Raw genomic sequence first — 19,625 nt, 5'->3', positions numbered from 1 at the left:
GTGAAACAATATTCTGAAAATATTTTTAAAATTACGTGCTCTATATATGCAAAATCAAAGGAGAGAGAGAGATCTGAGTAGCCTGGCCCTGATGTTACCAATAACTACATACTAGGAGTATATTATGCATATAATCATATAAGTGTATACTAAAAAAGTAGATATGTATAAGTGCAGCAATAATACTAAGGCATAGTAGCTTGGTAGCAATCAGCAACGGCGACGGTGGTGGTTTTGGTCACATTCTTGTAGGAATATCTCCGGGCTATAAAGGAATAGATAAACAGATTCCCGGCTGTGATCCCGGCGAGGAGCCAGTAGAAATAGTCGAGCCGACTACTGTTTAGGTCCTTCCCGAACCAGCTCCGGCCGCCCCTCTCAGTCACATGATCCACCAATGTTATTAAGAGGCTGCTAAGGAAGTTCGACGCCCCTAACACACTCAGATAAAAAGCAATACCTAAACTCCTCATTGAGTCCGGCACTTGATCATAGAAATACTCCTGCAACCCCACCAGAGTGAAGCAGTCTCCCACGGCGATGATCACATACTGCGGCGCCAGCCAGAACACGCTCATCGACAGTGAATTCCCGGCGGGGCTGCTGCTCACGATGCCGAGCCGCCGCCTCTCGACCAAGGCGGCGACGATCATCGTCGCGACGGAGAAGATCATGCCGATGCCGATCCTCTGTAGGATGTCGATGCCCCTTTCGTTACCAGTGAGGCGGCGCAGGAAGGGGACGAGGAGCCTGTCGTAGATTGAGATGGAGATGACGAGGCTGATGGCAGCAAAGCCATAGACGGAGGCTGGCGGGATCATGAAATCGGCGACGAGGGTGCGGTTGAGGGTGGTGCTCTGCTTCACGAAGAATGTCGAGGATTGGGCTACGCAGATGCCGAAGGGGAGAGTCGTCATCCATATTGGGATCATGTTGATGATCAGCTTCAACTCTTCCACTTTTGTTACGGCTGATAGACGCCATGGATTTGCCTTCGAAACGTCGTCGTTTTCGATGATCGCGGCCTTATCCAAAAACCTACGTACCAAAATTCTATTCATATCTCTCCTTTTTGCATATTGTCAAATAAATCATGATAGATGGTCAAATTCACGTCCATCGCCCATTTTCCAAAATATAAAAAATTAGTCAAGAAAGATGAAAATTTCGCAATTATCCCATCTACCCTCATTTTTGCAAAATAAGCGACAATGTGGCAACCGGTTTTAAGCACGTAGACGTGTTACACGAGATATATCTAGACACAACGTGGAGATGTGTTGTTACCTTAGTTTCTTGGTGTGAAGAAGAATCCTACTCCCTTGATTCTTAGCCGATTTAGGAACCTCATGGTACAATTGGTCGGAATCTGATGGATGCGGTACATTCCTCTTAACAAATGCGGCTACAATCACCTGCATCATCGGCGTTAAGGGGCTTCCCATCGGCTTCCGGTAGCGATACAACGGCCGTCCTATCCAAATTATGGCCGTAGTCGAGACCATCACCGCCGTTAGAATAATATCAGCTACGGCCCAACCTACATGATCTTGAATATAAACAATGACGGTCACACCAAGTAAAAGCCCACAACAAAGCCCAAAACACCACCAGTTGAAAAACGACATCTTCTTTTTCCTCTCTTTTGGATGATCGTCGTCGAATTGGTCGGCTCCGAAGCTCTCCAGTGAGGGCTTATGCCCTCCCGTACCCACCGATACCAAATATATTGCGAGAAAGAAAACGACTTCATGGACCCCGTTGGTGGACCCCGCGTCCCAGGGTCTGAGACCGGGGACCACTCTTGACATTGTCAACAGAAGTAAGCCCTAATTTTGCACGGAGCCAAAAAAAAAAAAAGTGTAAGCGAAGTTGAAATGTTGAACATTTTACAAGGTCGAAATGTTGAATAATATGTTACCATTATATAGATAACGGAGGAGGCGATAATGGTAGAGAATCGGCCGAGGTAAGCGTCGGCGACGAAGCCTCCAAGTAAGGGCATCATTGTGGTGACACCGGACCAATAATTACAAGTCTTAGCTGCTGTTTTGAGGTCTTGGTGAAGTACCTTGGTTAGGTACATGATCAAGTTTACGGCTAGACCGAAATAGCTCAATCTCTCACTAAACTCCGTTGCTGTCCAAAAATAATTAAATTACGTTACGGCTAATTACTAAATGTTGATTAATGACGTAATTAAATTCATTATATATTTTGGTTCAAGACTAAGACATCCTTTAATCAAACACATTTAATTAACTTTATGTAGGTGAGAGCATATACCTCGTTTATAGCGAATCCATTATATTCTAACTTATCAGTTATCAAGGCTAAGTGTGTCATTACAAAAAGCCCACTTTGAGGTGTTGGATTCTCTACTTTGTAACAACTTTTATTTTGTCGGTAAAAATATTACTATATGAATGCGCAATATTCATGACACACAACAAATATTAGTAATAAAAATTGTTGCATTCTAAGATTTTCTGTTAGTCAAACCAAAAGATTCGTGCAGGAATGACATTTAATTTAATTAATTGGAAAAAGAATTAAAGCATGTACTATCATATATATATATGCTCATTCCCCACTCACTGATTTCTTTATGATCTTTTATAAGGCGCGTTGTTTTCTTTTCTTTAGGATTAGTACGTTAATATTCTTCAAAATAGAAAAGATTATACCTTACATCCACTATGAAATTCTTAAATAAAATAAATACAGCTATGTATCCAATATGAAATCCTTTGACTAAAGGATAGTATGATTTTCAAACGCATATATTTTCACTTAATCTCAATAATTTTTAGATAAAAAACTAGGCACTATCGATTCCAGAAAATGTTAGACAAAAAATAATAACACACAAGGTCTATTGTATGATTTTTCTCTTCATGCAATCAAGTACTACATATACAGTTTTATACGAGATTTAAAAATATGTGAAATATTTAATAAATTGATTACAATATGTGATAATAAAAAACTAGGAGTACCTATCTGCGCATCTTCACACATTTACTAATGGAAAACAATAATATCATTTCAAATTCATCACAAATCTTATTAATTTAATACGTGTAACTGGAATAGTAAGTTGAGTAAATTGTGAGAAATATTTTATGTAACATTATGCATAATATTTATGGAATTTCATACCTATAATGAAGAGAGAAGCCTTCCATGCACCAGTTGAAGCTCGAAGCGGAATTCTTCCTTTATAATCAAGAGAAGAATCATACACCCATTTCTCCTCATCATGCTCTGCACATTCATTTTCTTTCTTGTTTTCATCCATTTTCTTGCTTCACTTTACTTTGCTAATTAAGTTTGGGTTTTCAACTTTAGCCAGTCATTCATATGTATACATACACAAAAGGAGAGAATGAGAGAGGATCGATTATTACTCAGCTGAATTTTATTGTCCACTAGTTTGAGGAAAATTGTCTTTTGGTCCCTCAACTTGAGAGATATGTGGTTTTCATACTATGTGTTTGAGTGGATTTATTTATTCAATTATTAATTGTTCCTAACATTTATTTATATATAAAGAGAATTAGTTATGATATAGTACTAAATTTTACTTTCTATTAGTAGTATAATAATGCACGGATAAATGAGTTTATTCTAATATACTCCTACAATGCATCTTATGGAAATAATTATTTTGAAAACTTAATTTTCTTTTAAATTAGATACCATAAATAATAAAAGGTTGCACGATTTCTAGAGTGAAGGTATAAATAACCCAAAATTGTGGGTCCAATTAAATGTTTTGCACACTAGTAATTATCATTGATTTTGATTGAGAATAAGAGGATTCTCCACTTGGTATGGTGAATGGTCATTGTTTGTACATACCAAGGAATAGCATCCAATATATTGGATGCTTTTATAGTTTGTATAGTTTAAGCTAATTATTAAGTTGCTTTACGACCAACATTCATTTGCATTAAACTATACTTATCCAAGTTAATCATTCTTAATTAAACTTTTTAAGTCAACCATGACAAAATATCCATTAGATAAAGCCTTAATTCAATAACGATAGTGTAGCCACACTATGTGGATTCGTGTTTAATTAAAAGCGCACTAACGTGGAATTTTTATCTGATGGTATTTCGCTAAAGCTTATTAAGAGTTTATAAAATTATAATATTTCAAGAGTATACAATATGTAAAATTGTTTCAATGATTAAACTTATCTTATGAAAAACTCAAAAGTTCCAAGGAGCATGCATATGTTACTGTTATTTTTTGTTCGAAAATATTAAAAAGAAAGAAAGTTACGTTGATGTATTTGACAAAATTTTGGATTTTATTTTTTTATAAAGTCTTCCAAAGTTTCCAATGGATTAAGGTCTAGGACTATGCAATTTAAATTGGGATAAAGCTTCGGTGTAGTTTTTTTTTTTTCGAGGTGGTAAAAATATTGCAATTTTTGGTAATTAAAAATATTGCATTTATTGAACATAACTTTTCCTTACATACTACAAAAAATTTACTAGTGTTTAAGAACAGAAAAATTAAGACATAATTACTTGCATTAAAATTTTTAAAACATAACAACAATTTAGAAAAAAAAACGTTCCTTAAATGAGTAGTACTTTGTTCCAATTAATTCCATACTTATAAAGCAATACAACATATAAAGGATGAAACTGTCTATATTTTCTTGTTTGATACTCAAAATTTTCGATCATGTTAATACATATAATATGTGTAGTGCAAGTTTCTTGAATAAATTATAATATTTCAATTTGATATGATTAATTCTTGAAATATTATATCTTAAACTAATTTATTATTTGATGCGCAATTATTTTGCATTGTTTATCTTCAATTAATTAATTAATCAACTTATTATTAGATGCATGACTATTTGCATTATAGATTATTCAGCATTAGTATAGTCAATAGTATTAGTGATTCTAAAAAAAAAACAAAAACAATTAATTCTATTATTCTCATGTTTTGCTTCTAAATTCACACCTAAAACAAATTTGTTTTCCATTTTTTTTTATAAAAAGAAAGGCTCAAACCATTCAACATGGTGAGCAAAGGAGTACAAAACTTAAACAAAAACTACAACTCCCCAAAAGCAAAAAAACGCCACAAAACAACATACCAATCACAACCAACAACTGCCGCAAACAAAGCCAGCCCAAAAGGAACACACGACAAACCAAAAACTACAGCAAAGTACCAAACATCCACACTAAAGATGAAAAGCCACAACTCACAAGATAAACTTCATTTGTGTCCCAACCATCTTCTAGCTTTAGGTAGGTCTTCACATACTTGCTCGGGTGAGTAAGGAAAATTTGGACACCATCCTTTAATCCATAATCCAAGCCTCCAAAGGAGTAGTTTTTTCTATACATCCCAATTTGGTTTCATCTTTTCGAAGATTACTTTATTCCTGAGCCACCAGATTGACCAAGAGATCACGTAGAAAAGAGAGCTCCAAATTTTCTTATCAAATCTCCTGAACGGTGTGTCCATCCATGTAAGAAAACAAGATATTGGGTCCTTGGGCATGCAAAAGGTGAGATTCCAGCACTTGCATCCAAAATACCATAGGTTACTGGAGAATCTGCAATGAAAAATATATGGTCAATTGTTTCTGGTTCTTCTCTGCACAGTATGCAAAGCTCATCTTTGACTCCAGGGAAGCCAAATCGAAAGAGTCTCTGCCTAGTGTTTAGTCTGCCTTGCAATATAAACCAAATTAGAAGCTGTGCACGCGGTGGGGCCACATTTCTCCATGCCAACTTTCCGTTAGAGAATTGGTTCCTTTCTTTCCCCAAAATGTGAGTAACCTGCAAGTAAAAATCAGAAACAGAGAAAGGAGAGGAGCTAGTTTGTTATAAGTCCACATCCTCACATCTCTCACACTATCACTCTCACTCAGAGTTTTGTGATCCACGGCTAGATAGAGGTCCCTTTCCAAATCTTCCTCCCAAGCAAAAAGACTTCTTCTCCATGTAAAGTTCCAAACCCATTTTTTCTCCTCCCATTTACCCATCTCCCGAATAAGGTTATTTTGTTGAGTAGAAATTACAAATAACCTTGGGAATAGAGTCTTGAGGGCATCATCTCCAATCCAATTGTCAAGCCAAAATCTAGTGTTAGCTCCATTGCCCACTTTCACTTTGATTCCATGTTTTGCCACTTCATGCACTTCTTTACTAAAATCTAGTGTTAGCTCCATTGTCCACTTTCACTTTGATTTCCATAATCTACATGTTGATTGTTAATTGATTTATCTATATCAAAAATAGCCGCAAGACATGGAATATAATTATAGTAGTAGAAAATAAATACTCCCTCCGTCCCTCAATAATTGTCTACTTTGATTTCAGCACGAGTTTTAAGAAATGTAAAGAAAAATGAGTTGAAAAAATTAGTGGAATACAAGTACCACTTTTATACTCCGTATTGCTAATAAAATGTGAGTGGAATGTGTGATCTACTATCATTTATAGTAAAAGTGAAAATGATTAATTAGTGGAGGACGGATAAAAGTGGCAAAAGTGGACAATTAACGAGGAAGAAGGAGCAAGTAGAACTAATATGCTAATGGAGTGAAAATGGCTCTTTCACCAAGTACATCAATCAAATAGACAAAATAATTTGATAGAGAAAATGATATTGACAAATATGCTGAGTTAAAATTTTCGGAAATCCCTCGACCATAAATAGTGGATGAAAAGATTTTTGAACAAATTTAGTGCTATACTATGATCAATCTTATCACTTAATCTTAATTAATTTTCTTCCAATTACAACTTGCCAACATTTGTTATGATGTTTATATTCTACCTGTTTTCCCAAGATATACGTTGTCTATTTTTACCCTTCTCTAGCAATTGCTAAGAAGCTTCCTCAAATGGTTATCCCAATATAATCAATCTCAACATATTTTTGTTTTAGTGAAATTTAACACTCCATCCGTCTCTCTACAGTAGATGAATTTAGGGTTTCATTTTCAGCACTCATTTTGAAAAATAATACTCCATCTGTCTACGAAAAAATAGACCACATTGTGAATGACACGAATTTTTATGTGAACTTGGTAAAGTAAGAGAGAAGAGAAAAAAGTAAAAGAAAAGTAATGTTAATTAGTGGAATGTGAAGTTCATATTATTAGTAGTGTTTAATTGTGTTAGATAGCAAATGTGGAGTCCTTTTTCAAACTTGATCTACTTTTTGTGGACAACCAAAAATGACAAATGTGGTCTATTTTCGTGGACGGAGGGAATAATAAATAATTAAAATAGAGAGAAAGTAAAATAAAAAAGAGAATAATATAAAGAAGACTCTTATCTATATTATTCTCTCTTATTACGTCATGTAATACTTATTAGGATTGGTTACGATACTGTAATTATTAAAATATAAAAATAACTTAGCATTTCTAACTGTAATCATATTGAAACTAAACTTTTAATAAAAATAAAAAATAAAATTGTTGTTTAAATTATACTAACTTTTAGTTGACTTTTGTTTAATTGTATAACATATATTTCTTAATTATTTCATACAATTAAAAAATTAATGAAATTCGCTGTGACTTGTTTTGTCTTTATATCTTCATCGATTACAAAATAATTATTCAAAATCGACCGTCATAATATAGAAAAGTGTTAAATATATCCAGAAGTTAATATTTATAGCAGTGTAGAAAAAGATCCTCCAATCCAATTGTAACGGCAAAACAAGTGTAGCATAAAATCACGATTCACATGTGTTGTGTGGAGCAATATTACATAGCTTTTGACTAACCATAGATGGTGGAAGCCACTAATTCATGCATAACATGTTAGGCAGAATGTAAATATGTGATGAATATAAGCTATGGCCCTCTTCATCACCACCCACATTTTATTCATCTTAATTTTATACTTAATTTTTCTATTGTCCAATCGCAGTATCATTTGCCTACCACAATTCCACCACAGAAAAAGCTAAAATCTGAGGTGTATTAATGATAGTAATCGACTACTAAATCAAGAAAGAATTTTAAGGAGTTATAGTCGCCAGAAATTTCAGTTTAGTCAGTTAATAAGGTGGTTGTGGAATTTTATACAATATTTATTTATCGTTAATAAGAATTTTCTGATATTCAACTTTGTCACTTAATCTAGTTTTAAAACGGAAAGAGTCACTTTTTATTTTTTACCTTTTAATCTTTTGATTGTCAATCCAACTAACTAAAATAGCCAAAAATCGACGTTGGCTGTATATCGTTTCAATTTATTCAGATCAGCTGGTGAACTTTGGATTGAAATACTAAGTACAGTAATATATTTCCCCGTCTTTGAAAGTTTATCCCATTTTTCTATTTTCGTCGTCCCACAAAATTTGTCTCATTTCACTTTTTATCATTATTGATAGTGGACCTCATATTCCACTAACCCATTCATACTCACATTTTATTATAAAACTAATATATAAAATTAGGACCCATATTACACTAATTTTTTCTAACTCACTTTTCATTACATTTCTTAAAATCCATGTCGGGTCAAAGTGTGACAATATTTTGGAGACGGAGGTATCTACATTCTGGTAACACCTATTTTTGTAGTGCTAGCAACTGCCGTAAAACAGAATGAAGCATTATGCAAAATACAGTACTAAAAAGATAGTAGCCACCAAAGAATAAGGTATGCAATAGTGTTTATAATTAATCATCATTTTCACGAATATTGTTAAGGGTTTTCATTTGTATTTAAATGAGGGCTTCATCGTAACCACAAACAAGCATGGAAGTGGACAACTTTTAGAATGTGTGAATACACTAACCACATAATTAGCCTAGCTAGAGAGAAACCCACCCACATGCATCAAATAAAAGCAAAAAAAATGTGTAATTATTGTATGAAGCTAATGCCCTACGCACTAAAAATTTATACCATGATCAAACGCACCATGCCTATTTTCCGTGAACTCGATAAAAATAAGACCAAATTATAATCCATGATTGGAGGAGCATATATGGGACGTGTACTTGTTCAATCTCTATATCAATCCCAATATCAGCCTATGAATGCGATAGACTTTTATATTTTCATATTATAGTAGTTATGAATACTACTAGTATAAAAAATATAGCATTAACTTCGTTTTTTAAAAGAAAATTAATTGATTAGTTCTCAATAAATTCGTTAAAAGTAGAAATTTATATTGTTATACTGTTAAACGCAGGCTATTCACAGTGCTCCACAGTAAAATACATTAAACAAGAATATATTTCCTCTAGTACACTACGAAGCAATAGTCCTGAAATAGGAGATATATTGTGAATGGAATTGTGAGATATATGGATGCCAATCGGATATCCCATCAAATTTTAGGTCACTATATTTAGCTAGACTGTGTGTTAATCGAACATAAATTTTATTGGGTTACAACTATATATTGAACTCTTATGGAAACTTTAAGGTTTCGAGCTAGTCTAGTTAAACTAATTAACAATGATAATTAATACGTACTATATTTTTTCATTTTTAATGATTATATAGTTAGATAATATAAATATTTCAAAAACTGAAGATATACAAAATCATACTATTACAAATATAAGATTCAACTTCAAAGCGTTTAAAAAAAAGCTACTACTTTAACATAATATTAACGATAAATGATTGAACATTAGTTTTGCCACATAGAATCGAAGTATCTAAAAAAAATCTAAAATCTTAACTATGTAGTAAAAAATTATCTTCTACATCAATTTATAATTAGAGCTTCAACTTATCAATCACTTCGAACTCTTAGTATTCTGACTCTTATTATCGACTCCCTCCATCCCTTAAAAATATAAACCCTTGAAGGGCCACGGATTTTAATTAGTGGATCATAGTCTCACCTCATTAGGGAGAAAAAATTTCTAAATAGTAATTTCTTAGTAATTTTTAAGGGAGGGACTAAAATGAAAATAATTCATATTTTAAAAGGATAGGGGGAGTATTACAAATTTATAATAATATTAAAATGTAATATTGTTTTATAATTTGAACTTTAGAATAAAAATAAAATTTTATCATCAGAATATCCATGCTATCAATTATTTGTGCAAATAGGAGCTTGCATTTTTGCTGAAATGAATCTATTTATTACTACTAAATGAAGATTATAAAGTCATTATTCTTATAGGAATGCTAAATACATCACATATCTCCTAGCAAGCTCTCAATGCGGAATGCATGATAACCCCAATGCTTGATGAGGAAAATACTCAATGTATAGATGTCGAATATATAATTATGAGAATTTTAAATATACATCGAAAGAGTTTTGATCCATGCAAAGCGCAATTTAATATAAAAACACAGAACCAAGCGTACTCATGTCATTTTTAGGTCATTGCCGGATCAATTTAACTAGGTTGCAGCATAATTAAGTGCAAATTAATTGTCTTAGAATATTATCGGATTTTCAATGTTAACTTTTTAATTTTAGTGGGCTGATTGAATAAACGTTTTGATAAAGTCTAGCAGACTTTACTCTTTCAGCCCAAATCTTTAGCTTAATAATTTATGGGGCCCAGTTTACAAAATCCCATTAGGCTATTTAGCCCAATTTTTGACCCAGAAAAATAGCTCTAGTATGTCTACCCTCCAAATGGTAAACTACTAATATTACTACTAGTATTATTTTATTGTTAATTCCTGACAATAATTTTTCTTGACACTTTATTTCATTATTTATTTATGAGGTAACTGCTTTTAAAGTCACAAGCTTTCCATAAATTCCGATTTTTCCCACAAACTATAAAAAGCTCGTATAATGTCACAAACTTTATTGTCGGTTGCCATTTTCCCATGTCAGGTTTTCCGGTCTGATTCAAACTGTTTGTTTCCTATTAATACAATGTACAAATTCTTTTTTCTTACTATCGTTATCTTCGTCTTTGAAATAGCTTCGCGTGGGTACCTTATACGCCTCAATCGGAACTCAAATGAAGAAGTTATGGCCATTTGATGAAGGCTGCGACCTTTGTGCGACCTTGTACCATCATAATGGCCATAACTTCTTCATCCGAGTTCCGATTGAGGCGTACAAGGTACCCACGCGAAGCTATTTCAAAGACGAAGATAATGATAGTAAGATAAAAGAATTTGGACACTGTCTTAATAGGAAACGAACAGTTTGAATCAGACCGGAAAACCTGACATGGGAAAATGGCAACCGACAAAAAAGTTCGTGACATTACACGAACTTTTTAAAGTTCGTGGGAAAAACCGGAATTCATGGAAAGTTGGTGACTTTAAAAGCAGTTACCCCTTTATTTATTAATAATGCTGAAGATATGGATGTAAAAATTATCTGGAGAATTTTGTGCAAGACTATTTCATTTTTAAGTAGGTTAAAATTGGGATCCAAACTCATCTCTAATGATACATTTGTAATTATAAAAACAAATAAAATTATGACTATATTATTGAAATATAAGTTTGAATTACAGTATTAGCCTAGCTCGTGGTGAAACAGCCGCTCAATAAGTTATCATTTAATTTATTAGTGATATTGAAAATTAATACTTCATCCGTTCCATTAAAAATGTATTTATATTTATAGGGACGGAGAAAAGTAATATTTTAATTAATGTGAATAAAAGACTCTGTGAAATTTGTTTGTCCATTTTACTCTTCACATATATATTTTCTTTGTCAGTTCGAAAAGACTGGTAAGGTTCATTGAAAATACAACTATAACATATGTCAATTTTGAATTTTCTCATAAATAATAAAGAAAAAGAAAAAAAAATGATGGCTTATCCTTGCTAGAGCCACACGTGCAACTAACTAATATATTGCATACTTGATTCGCATTATTAATTGCCAGCAAATGATATAATTATTAATGTGATTAACAAATAATTCATAATATCATATTCTTGAATCTTATTGTAAGAGACACAACCTGACAAAAATATCTTAAAAATAAATTGACACGCTTGTGTTGAAGACAAATGTTGTATCAATAAGATGGCATATACAATGTAAATATTACAGAGAAATTAATTATTATCTTCATATATCTCAGAAATTTCTCCCTGTCTCAGATTTTACAAGCAAAGCCCATATATAGATATTAGTAAAATACAATGCAAAAGCTTCTATAAGTTGGATCGAATGATGACCCTTTTTTATATGAAACTATACTTATAGAGCGTATTATAATTGAATAGCAGTTGCAGTTGCAATTGCAATTATACAGAAATACTATTAATTAATTAGATTGAAACAAAAAATAGATAGATAAAATAATAGTACTTTACACTATTGAAGGTACAAAAGCTAACATCAATTTTGATTATTGTAGATTACTGGAGAAATTTTGTAGGCCTCCGACATGGCACACATTGTGTTCTTAATTATAATTAACCTTAATTTAATGTGATGGAGCATTCGATACAAGTTTGTCTTTTCTGATTATATACTTTTGGAAATTCAAAGATTGGGCTGGATTCGATTTTGGTTAATTTTTGCACACTAATTTCCTCAGCATTATAAAAATATAAAATGTAATCAAAGGGCATAACTAATGGTTAAAACTTTTTTTTTGGTACAAGATAAAAAGCTCAAGATGAGGGCACAGCGAGCAAAACGAAAAACGAATAAAGTTACGTAAACTTTAAATAAAGTATGTGTCCTTTGCTTACTATCGCACAAAATCATTTATAATAAACTCTATTGTCTTTGTATCACGAATAAAGTTACGTAAACTTTAAATAAAGTATGTGTCCTTTGCTTACTATCGCACAAAATCATTTATAATAAACTCTATTGTTTTTGTATCATCAATATACTAATTATTTAGTATCCGTTTGATATGTAAGATATGCTAACTTGATGGAGTACATAATAATTTATCTTAATTGATTTTATTAATGTAAAAAATACTAGTCTGTTAAGATTGTTATGCAAATTAAATTGTGCTACCAATTTGGCAGAGTCTAGATAACTCTTTCCTGAGCTCTTATTATTATTATTGAAATCTACCAAAGAGAGATAAAAATATTTTGACCATATCATTTAAAAAATAGAGTTTTACAAATAAACACAGCAGCAGATCATGTTCCCTTGAACCTAAAAATCCAATTATTTATTTAATTACACTAATGCTTCTACATCTGTGTTCCTTGGTTCCCCCTACATTGCAGACAGCCCCACTTAATGCAATTCTTAAATTATTGTCCGAAATCAAACAAATTGATGGAACTTTCCATCCACCATCCATTCCCTGTGTCTCTAGATCACATATATAGTAATCAAGAATGAATGAGAATCTCACAATTTAATTTCATTCAAGAAACTAGCTAGCTATAATCGCACTCACATATAGTTTAAATCCACTAAAAATGGGTAAGTTTCTTGTTTTCTTCTTGTGTTTGGTCTTAACAAAATCCCATCCAATTTTAGCAATGTCGGAAGCGCCGAGAAAATTCGGAAAGCAAAATATGGTAAACAAGCTGAGCTTTGCCGAAGCGCCCGCGTGGCCGGAAGTGAGCGCCACCGGTGAGGAAACTGCACCCGTTGGACAAGAAGAGGAGATGGTTTCCAACCACCACCGCCGCTCCGCCGATAAATCCGTCGCCGGTGGCGGCGTGATTGTCGGCGGTTTGGTCACCACCTTTTTGGTGGCTATTTTTTGTTATATACGCGCCACGCGCAGGAAAGCAGCGCATCCCGGCTCCCCTGTGAGTTCGGATTCGCCTACGGGAAGGAGACACGGGGAGCCGGTTTAATTTATGAAATAAAATACGAGAGTGAAATTATATAAATAGATATAGCTAAAATTAGGTTATTTTTATATTCTTTAGCTTTTTTATATACAAAATGTTGAAATCGTTATGTATGTGCAATTAATGAATAATAATCTTTTTTTTCAGCGCTGGTTTCCGAAATTTGCTTTGTCATGCTTCATTAAATTAATCACACAAACATTATATTAAAAATAAAAATCTTACGCCGTTACCGGGGATCGAATCCGGGAATACTTACCACTATACTACAACGACTTATTGTCTATGTTTTTCTTGTTTTATATTAAACTCAAACAATATGTGAATTTAATTTAAACTTTCATCTAGTATGCACACAAAATAGTAGTTTTTTCAATGTTTATAAACAAAATAACATCATTGTTAGACAATGGCGTTAGCTTGAGTATTACAATCAAATTCGTCAGTGTAACATTCTCAGCTCATGAGAACCTTAAACATAACTACAAACACTCACACACAGTGACACAGAGACACACTACAACAACAAAACAACAAAACAAACTGGTCATTTTTTTCAATCATAGACTAATCTGTTTTTGGGCTGATGATCCCCTTTTAAGTATCAAGGGATTCATATTCCAACATCTCCATGGCCACACTCGTAGGCATATTCCGGCCGAGAATCTTCCCCTTCCCATCCACACTCGCACAATCAGTCCGCTGAATCCTGTTCAACCCGAATCCATGAAGGTGATGCTTGCTGCTCTCAATGTATGGCGATCTCCGCAGAGGCGAGAAGCTAGGAGTCGACAAGGCCGTCCTGTACGGGCTGCTGATCGTACCAATCTTTGGGAACGCCACCAGCTGATCTGACTGCTTCGACAACTCATCCACCAAGAGCAAGTCGTCAATACGCGCTACAATGTTGAACGCCAAGCTCTCGAGGACTCTTGAGTAGCTCTCTAGTATCGACTTCCCCACATCCTGATCATACGTATCGTATGTGTTAGTAACGAGTAATGCAACTAAACGAGGGAGGGAGATTTATATAGTACCTTGTTATATTGGATCTTGCTCATGTCTAAGGTGGTCTGAGGTAGACTGGGAAACCGTTGCCTCAGGCAGATGAGAAGCCTCTCTGCTCTATTTGCGAGCACCTCCCATTTGTCTCCATCACCCACGAAATCCTTGACCATTTCCCAACGGGACTTGTTTGTGCTGCCATGTGAGGAATTTTTTGAGGTGTTTCTTCGCCTCCACACAAGCATTGTGGCCTCCACTCTGTTGGCAATCTCGAGAGCGTGATGATCAGTGGACAGATGGAGGCAGTCGAGCAAGCACTCAGGCATGAATTGGTCAGAGTTTATATATCTATGAATACGAGCTCCCAAACTCACCTTCCCGTTCTGCACAAGAGATAACCAGCATTGAATCATCACAGTTATATTGTGAAGAAGCTGAAGCTCAATACCTTTGGGAGTGATTCTAGATATGAATCGGGGATGTCCATTTCTGCGATAGTCGCGCAGTTTATAGCCATTGCAGCTTTGAGTATTTGGTTCGTGCAGTCGCGCCTATGCTGCAGCAACTTCTTTCCGTCCTCACTGATGCCACCGGGAGGGACACGAGGCATGGGAAGCCACCATTTGTCTTGTTGATGGGGGAGGGTTTCACGGATGATGGAGCATGATGAACCTTTGACAGTTGGAGATACTACCCCTTGATCGACATACCAGAACTCAGAATCTTCAAATGTTTCCAAGATTTCCTATAACAAAAAAAAGGGGTTAATATCTCAGAAACATTACAAAAACAAATATAGAAAAATTTCACAGAAAATAAATGAAAGCTCTTACAAGAAGCATGTTGTCTAACTTGCGCAGAGCAGGGAGGTTAATGCTTAGATCTGATCGCGGTCTGGTTGTCATGACCTGAGTCGAGACAGAGAAGATAAGATACGATAAGTTAAAGAGAAACGTGCATGATTATAGAGTCTTGATGCTCCCAAAGGTAATTATAGATCAAACTGATAAATGAAGATTGATGCAGATTTACAAGGGTTCAGTGTCGAACTATTTCAAGAAAATCGTGTCAAATTATAACCTTGATGCTCATATAAATAATATGCCAACAAACGCTGTACAAAGGTAAACTTGTGCATTGCTCAAATAGCATCATAATGATTCATCCAAATTAGGAGAGATATTATAAGCTCAATGTGTGTATATCTGTGGTGAAATCGTACTCACCTAAACTGGAGAAAGGGGGTTAGATAACATGGAGTCCAACTATTCAAGCATAGCCAGATCACTCAATTTCAATAAAACTGAGCAAGAATGTAGACCTAATGTCAAATGTCATGTTTAACTTGCTGTACATTGATCAAAATGAGACATCCGAAGCATGACTATAAGTTTAATGTATACATCTATGGCGAAATCACACTCACCTCAATGGAGAAAGCCTATTAGGTAACATGGAATTGAATATACAAGCAAAGACTCATCAAACAATTTTAAGAATACCATGCTTGATTTTGAATGCATAGATCAAAATGATACATCCAACTCAGGGGGCATGATAACAAGTATGGCAAAATCATGGACACCTCGAGTTTACTTCCATTGGGGAATGTCTGCCAAGAAGGTACGAATTCGACAATATGATCGCTAACGGAGAGAATCCATTCCATCTCCCTTCTCCACATTATTTTCTTATCGAGCTGCAGAGGCTCCAACCTCCAAACTTGTCCAAAAAGAGTAGCTAAAAACAGTAATCAAACAAGTAAGAGAACAAAATCTAACCATCCTACAAATTCATCTACATTATCGAGCAAGATAAGCATCATTTTCTTGAAACATACCACACAGATTAGTAATTGCATTGGAGATAGCCGAAGCAGTGGAAGCACCATTCCCACGACCAGACATGTCTTCACCAAGCAGCAGTTTGGAGAATCTCTCTCTCATCATCTCAAATTCTAGTTACACATCAAAATGCATGACAACGTTAATGAAGCTAATACTCTCTCTCTCTCTCAACACGATCGCTAAAATAAACACACACCCACACACACAACTCACCTGATAGAGATGATCTCTTCTTCTCAAACTTCATCTCCTCCACGTGGATTTTGTGGGATTCTTCAGAGGCCTCAGAAGTTGAAGGCTGCGAAGATGAATCTTGAAAACTGCTACTACTACTACTACTCAACCCCAAGGCCAAAAAATCAGAGCTTGAAATGCTGCTTTCACCGCTCGAATCCATGTTTTCTCTAAATGTGCACTCACTCTCACATAACCCTTCTTTCCCCCTTTTAAAAATTTCGTCTTGAATCAACAAAGCAGACATTCGCACCACAAATTGACAGTATTTCAAGAATTTGACTGATTTGGAACCTAATGAGAGTGCAGAGGGAGGTTTTGATTTTCTTGGAAATGTGGGCTTAAATTAGTAGGAAGAAAGGCTCAGGTTTTGTTTAGTTGTGTACAAAACCTCTCTCTCTCCCACAGGAGTCTTCAACATCTTCTCCTACTCCAACCGTGTCTGCTTCTGAGGGGGGTTTTCTTTCTTATATCGGACAAAATGCCAATAATAAGATTTCAAGCACTTAAATATATTTCAATGGTAATAGAAATTATTACTGAAGAGTATAACAAATTGCAATGAGGTAGATTGTGGTCTTTTTAGTATTTATTACAAAATAAATTTGTGATCACATATTTGATAAATTATTGTAGTAATAATAATAATATTTGAAAGATTTTATGTGAAGATGTAAAAGATTATGTTATATGCAAGTCAAGGCAAATAACTCGGTATAACTGCAATTGAGAAATACAAAAAAATTAGCAAGGTTTCTTTTAGTATTATTTTATTCTTTGTATTAAAAAAAAACAAACAAAATTAGCGTCGCCTTAAAATTACAGTGCTGGTAGTTAGTAGTATTAATTTGTGATAAGACACATGCATTTGGAAATTCAGAAAACTAAATTAAATATAGGTATTACATATGCATTTTGTATTTTATAAATATATTTACAATTAAAATTTACAGAACAAAAATAACAATCGCCAAACTTTTTATTCATAACCGTTGAGGCGTGTATAAAGTTAGGCAATTTCTTTTTAAATTTTGAACTGGAATTAAAGTATTTCATAAAGAGATATGGTGACATAGATAGGTTTTTATCTAGGAATCATATTTTGACATATGGATCATGGATGCATATTATATATTCCAAACTAAAGAAAAATCAAACAATTTGGGATATTAATTAAAATAGGTTGTGCAAAAAAATAAAATAATGGTATGTACAACTTACTTACGTTAAGCTTGTGCGACAGAATCAGTACAAATTAAGTTAATTTTCTTTACTTGGTAGTTTCCGACTGAAGCTCTATATACGTAAGAATATGTAAGCTCATTAAACTGAAATTTGCAACATAGGGTCAATTAATTCACAATTTCAACTTGAATATATATAATATATTTGTATAGCTTAACTTTGAGGAATTAATAGTCAACAACATTGTCAAATTCACTATTAATTTTGGGTTGTTTAACACGAAGATTCGATCAATTAATGTTTGATCTCTGGCGATTATGTCAAGATGAATGTTTAGGTAGTGTACTGCAATTTTAGTTGGGTAATGACTAATGATCAGGATGATTTTGCTTGAGTTGTGAAATTTATGTTCTTCCTTTTTTTTACAAAAATGACCGTCGATTAACACACTAAAATCTTGTGCTTGGTATCCCAACAACTTTTTGTTATGAAACGAACAAAAAATAGCCGCAAACTTAATAATATTGTTGGTGTTATCCATTACTATACACAGTAAGTTCTTAAAATCCAGATTATATATAAATAGATAAACTATTGTTATACCTTTTGGTCAAACCAAAAAAAGAATATAAAATATTATACAACTCATCCTATAAATATTATTGGGTTTAAATAAAGTTATGGGCTTTTCAAAATTGTCGCTTGTACTTTGTCATTAGTATAATTTTGTGCACCAAATTTGTATCGATCGTGCTACAACATGGCCAATTTAAATAGTGACGATTATACTTCGTCCTTAAATTTTGTTACACATTTAAAATTTGAATCATTGTAAGAGAACTGTAACTTTTAAACCTTTCGTTTTCAGTTGAATTTTGAAAATGGGGACATAACTTTTTTGAACGTTAAGCTTTCAAAACTGAAAACTAGCTTTCGAGATATTCAATTAATGATGAAGTTCTTTTATGTCAATCAGATATTTGGTGTTCAGTTCTCAGTTCTAACGGCCTCTTTTTCCCAACTAAAAAATATACTCCGTATATAAAATTAAGTGAAAACTATGTACTCCTAATAAATAATGCAATGGTTGTCGATGATTTATTGATGTTGAATAACAAATGACGAAAACTACTTCAGGACATAATAGACTCCACACTTTATGACAATACAACAAAAGAAATCGTTAAAAACATTTTGAATGGAATGGATGCTAATATATATTTTTAAATATACCAACACACTTTAAAGTTAAACACTGTCTTTATTGTTGATGTCCTAACTAAAATTAGAGAATACAAATGAAAGTCTTCTTAAAAGAAAAAGATTAAATTAATTTGCCCTTCATTTAAGAATGCGTTCTTTTGCATACTAAATTGTTGTTATTTTTAAAATTTTTCCAACGCAAATAATTGTGTCTCAATTTTTGTGGCCTTAAAAAAAATATGTTTTTTTAGTACAGTAGACCAAAAAAGGTAAATTAAAACCTTATTCTATGAGAAGCTGGCTGAGATTATATATGCACAGATTCACGAAGTTTTCATTTCAATTTTAAAAAAAAGGTTATGGTACTATTTACCTAGTTTTCTTCCTCA

At 33.6% G+C, this 19,625-nt stretch overlaps 2 protein-coding genes across 2 annotated transcripts; both read right to left on the bottom strand.

Annotated features, from left to right (window-relative positions):
* Positions 1-11: 11 nt before the first annotated feature.
* LOC125219780 (protein NRT1/ PTR FAMILY 5.6-like) lies at positions 12-3,391 on the bottom strand. The gene is made up of 4 exons (XM_048121841.2): positions 3,163-3,391; positions 1,922-2,139; positions 1,288-1,829; positions 12-1,038 (listed from the first exon to the last, which is right to left on the bottom strand). The coding sequence occupies exons 1-4, from the start codon at positions 3,299-3,301 to the stop codon at positions 186-188; spliced, it is 1,752 nt and encodes a 583-aa protein (XP_047977798.1). The 5' UTR covers positions 3,302-3,391; the 3' UTR covers positions 12-185.
* A 10,798-nt stretch (positions 3,392-14,189) lies between these two features.
* On the bottom strand, positions 14,190-17,318 carry LOC125219199 (rop guanine nucleotide exchange factor 7-like). Its single transcript, XM_048121108.2, has 7 exons — positions 16,828-17,318; positions 16,608-16,724; positions 16,353-16,507; positions 15,601-15,675; positions 15,216-15,512; positions 14,800-15,150; positions 14,190-14,728 (listed from the first exon to the last, which is right to left on the bottom strand). Exons 1-7 carry the CDS (start codon positions 17,093-17,095, stop codon positions 14,360-14,362), a joined length of 1,632 nt encoding a protein of 543 aa, XP_047977065.1. The 5' UTR covers positions 17,096-17,318; the 3' UTR covers positions 14,190-14,359.
* Between the last annotated feature and the right edge of the window lie 2,307 nt (positions 17,319-19,625).

This window comes from Salvia hispanica, chromosome 1 (genome assembly GCF_029641045.1).
Source record: "Salvia hispanica isolate PSC_SH4W2 chromosome 1, Shi_PSC_v1, whole genome shotgun sequence".
Lineage (NCBI taxonomy): Eukaryota > Viridiplantae > Streptophyta > Magnoliopsida > Lamiales > Lamiaceae > Salvia > Salvia hispanica.
This window is presented reverse-complemented; position numbering and strand designations above follow the sequence as displayed.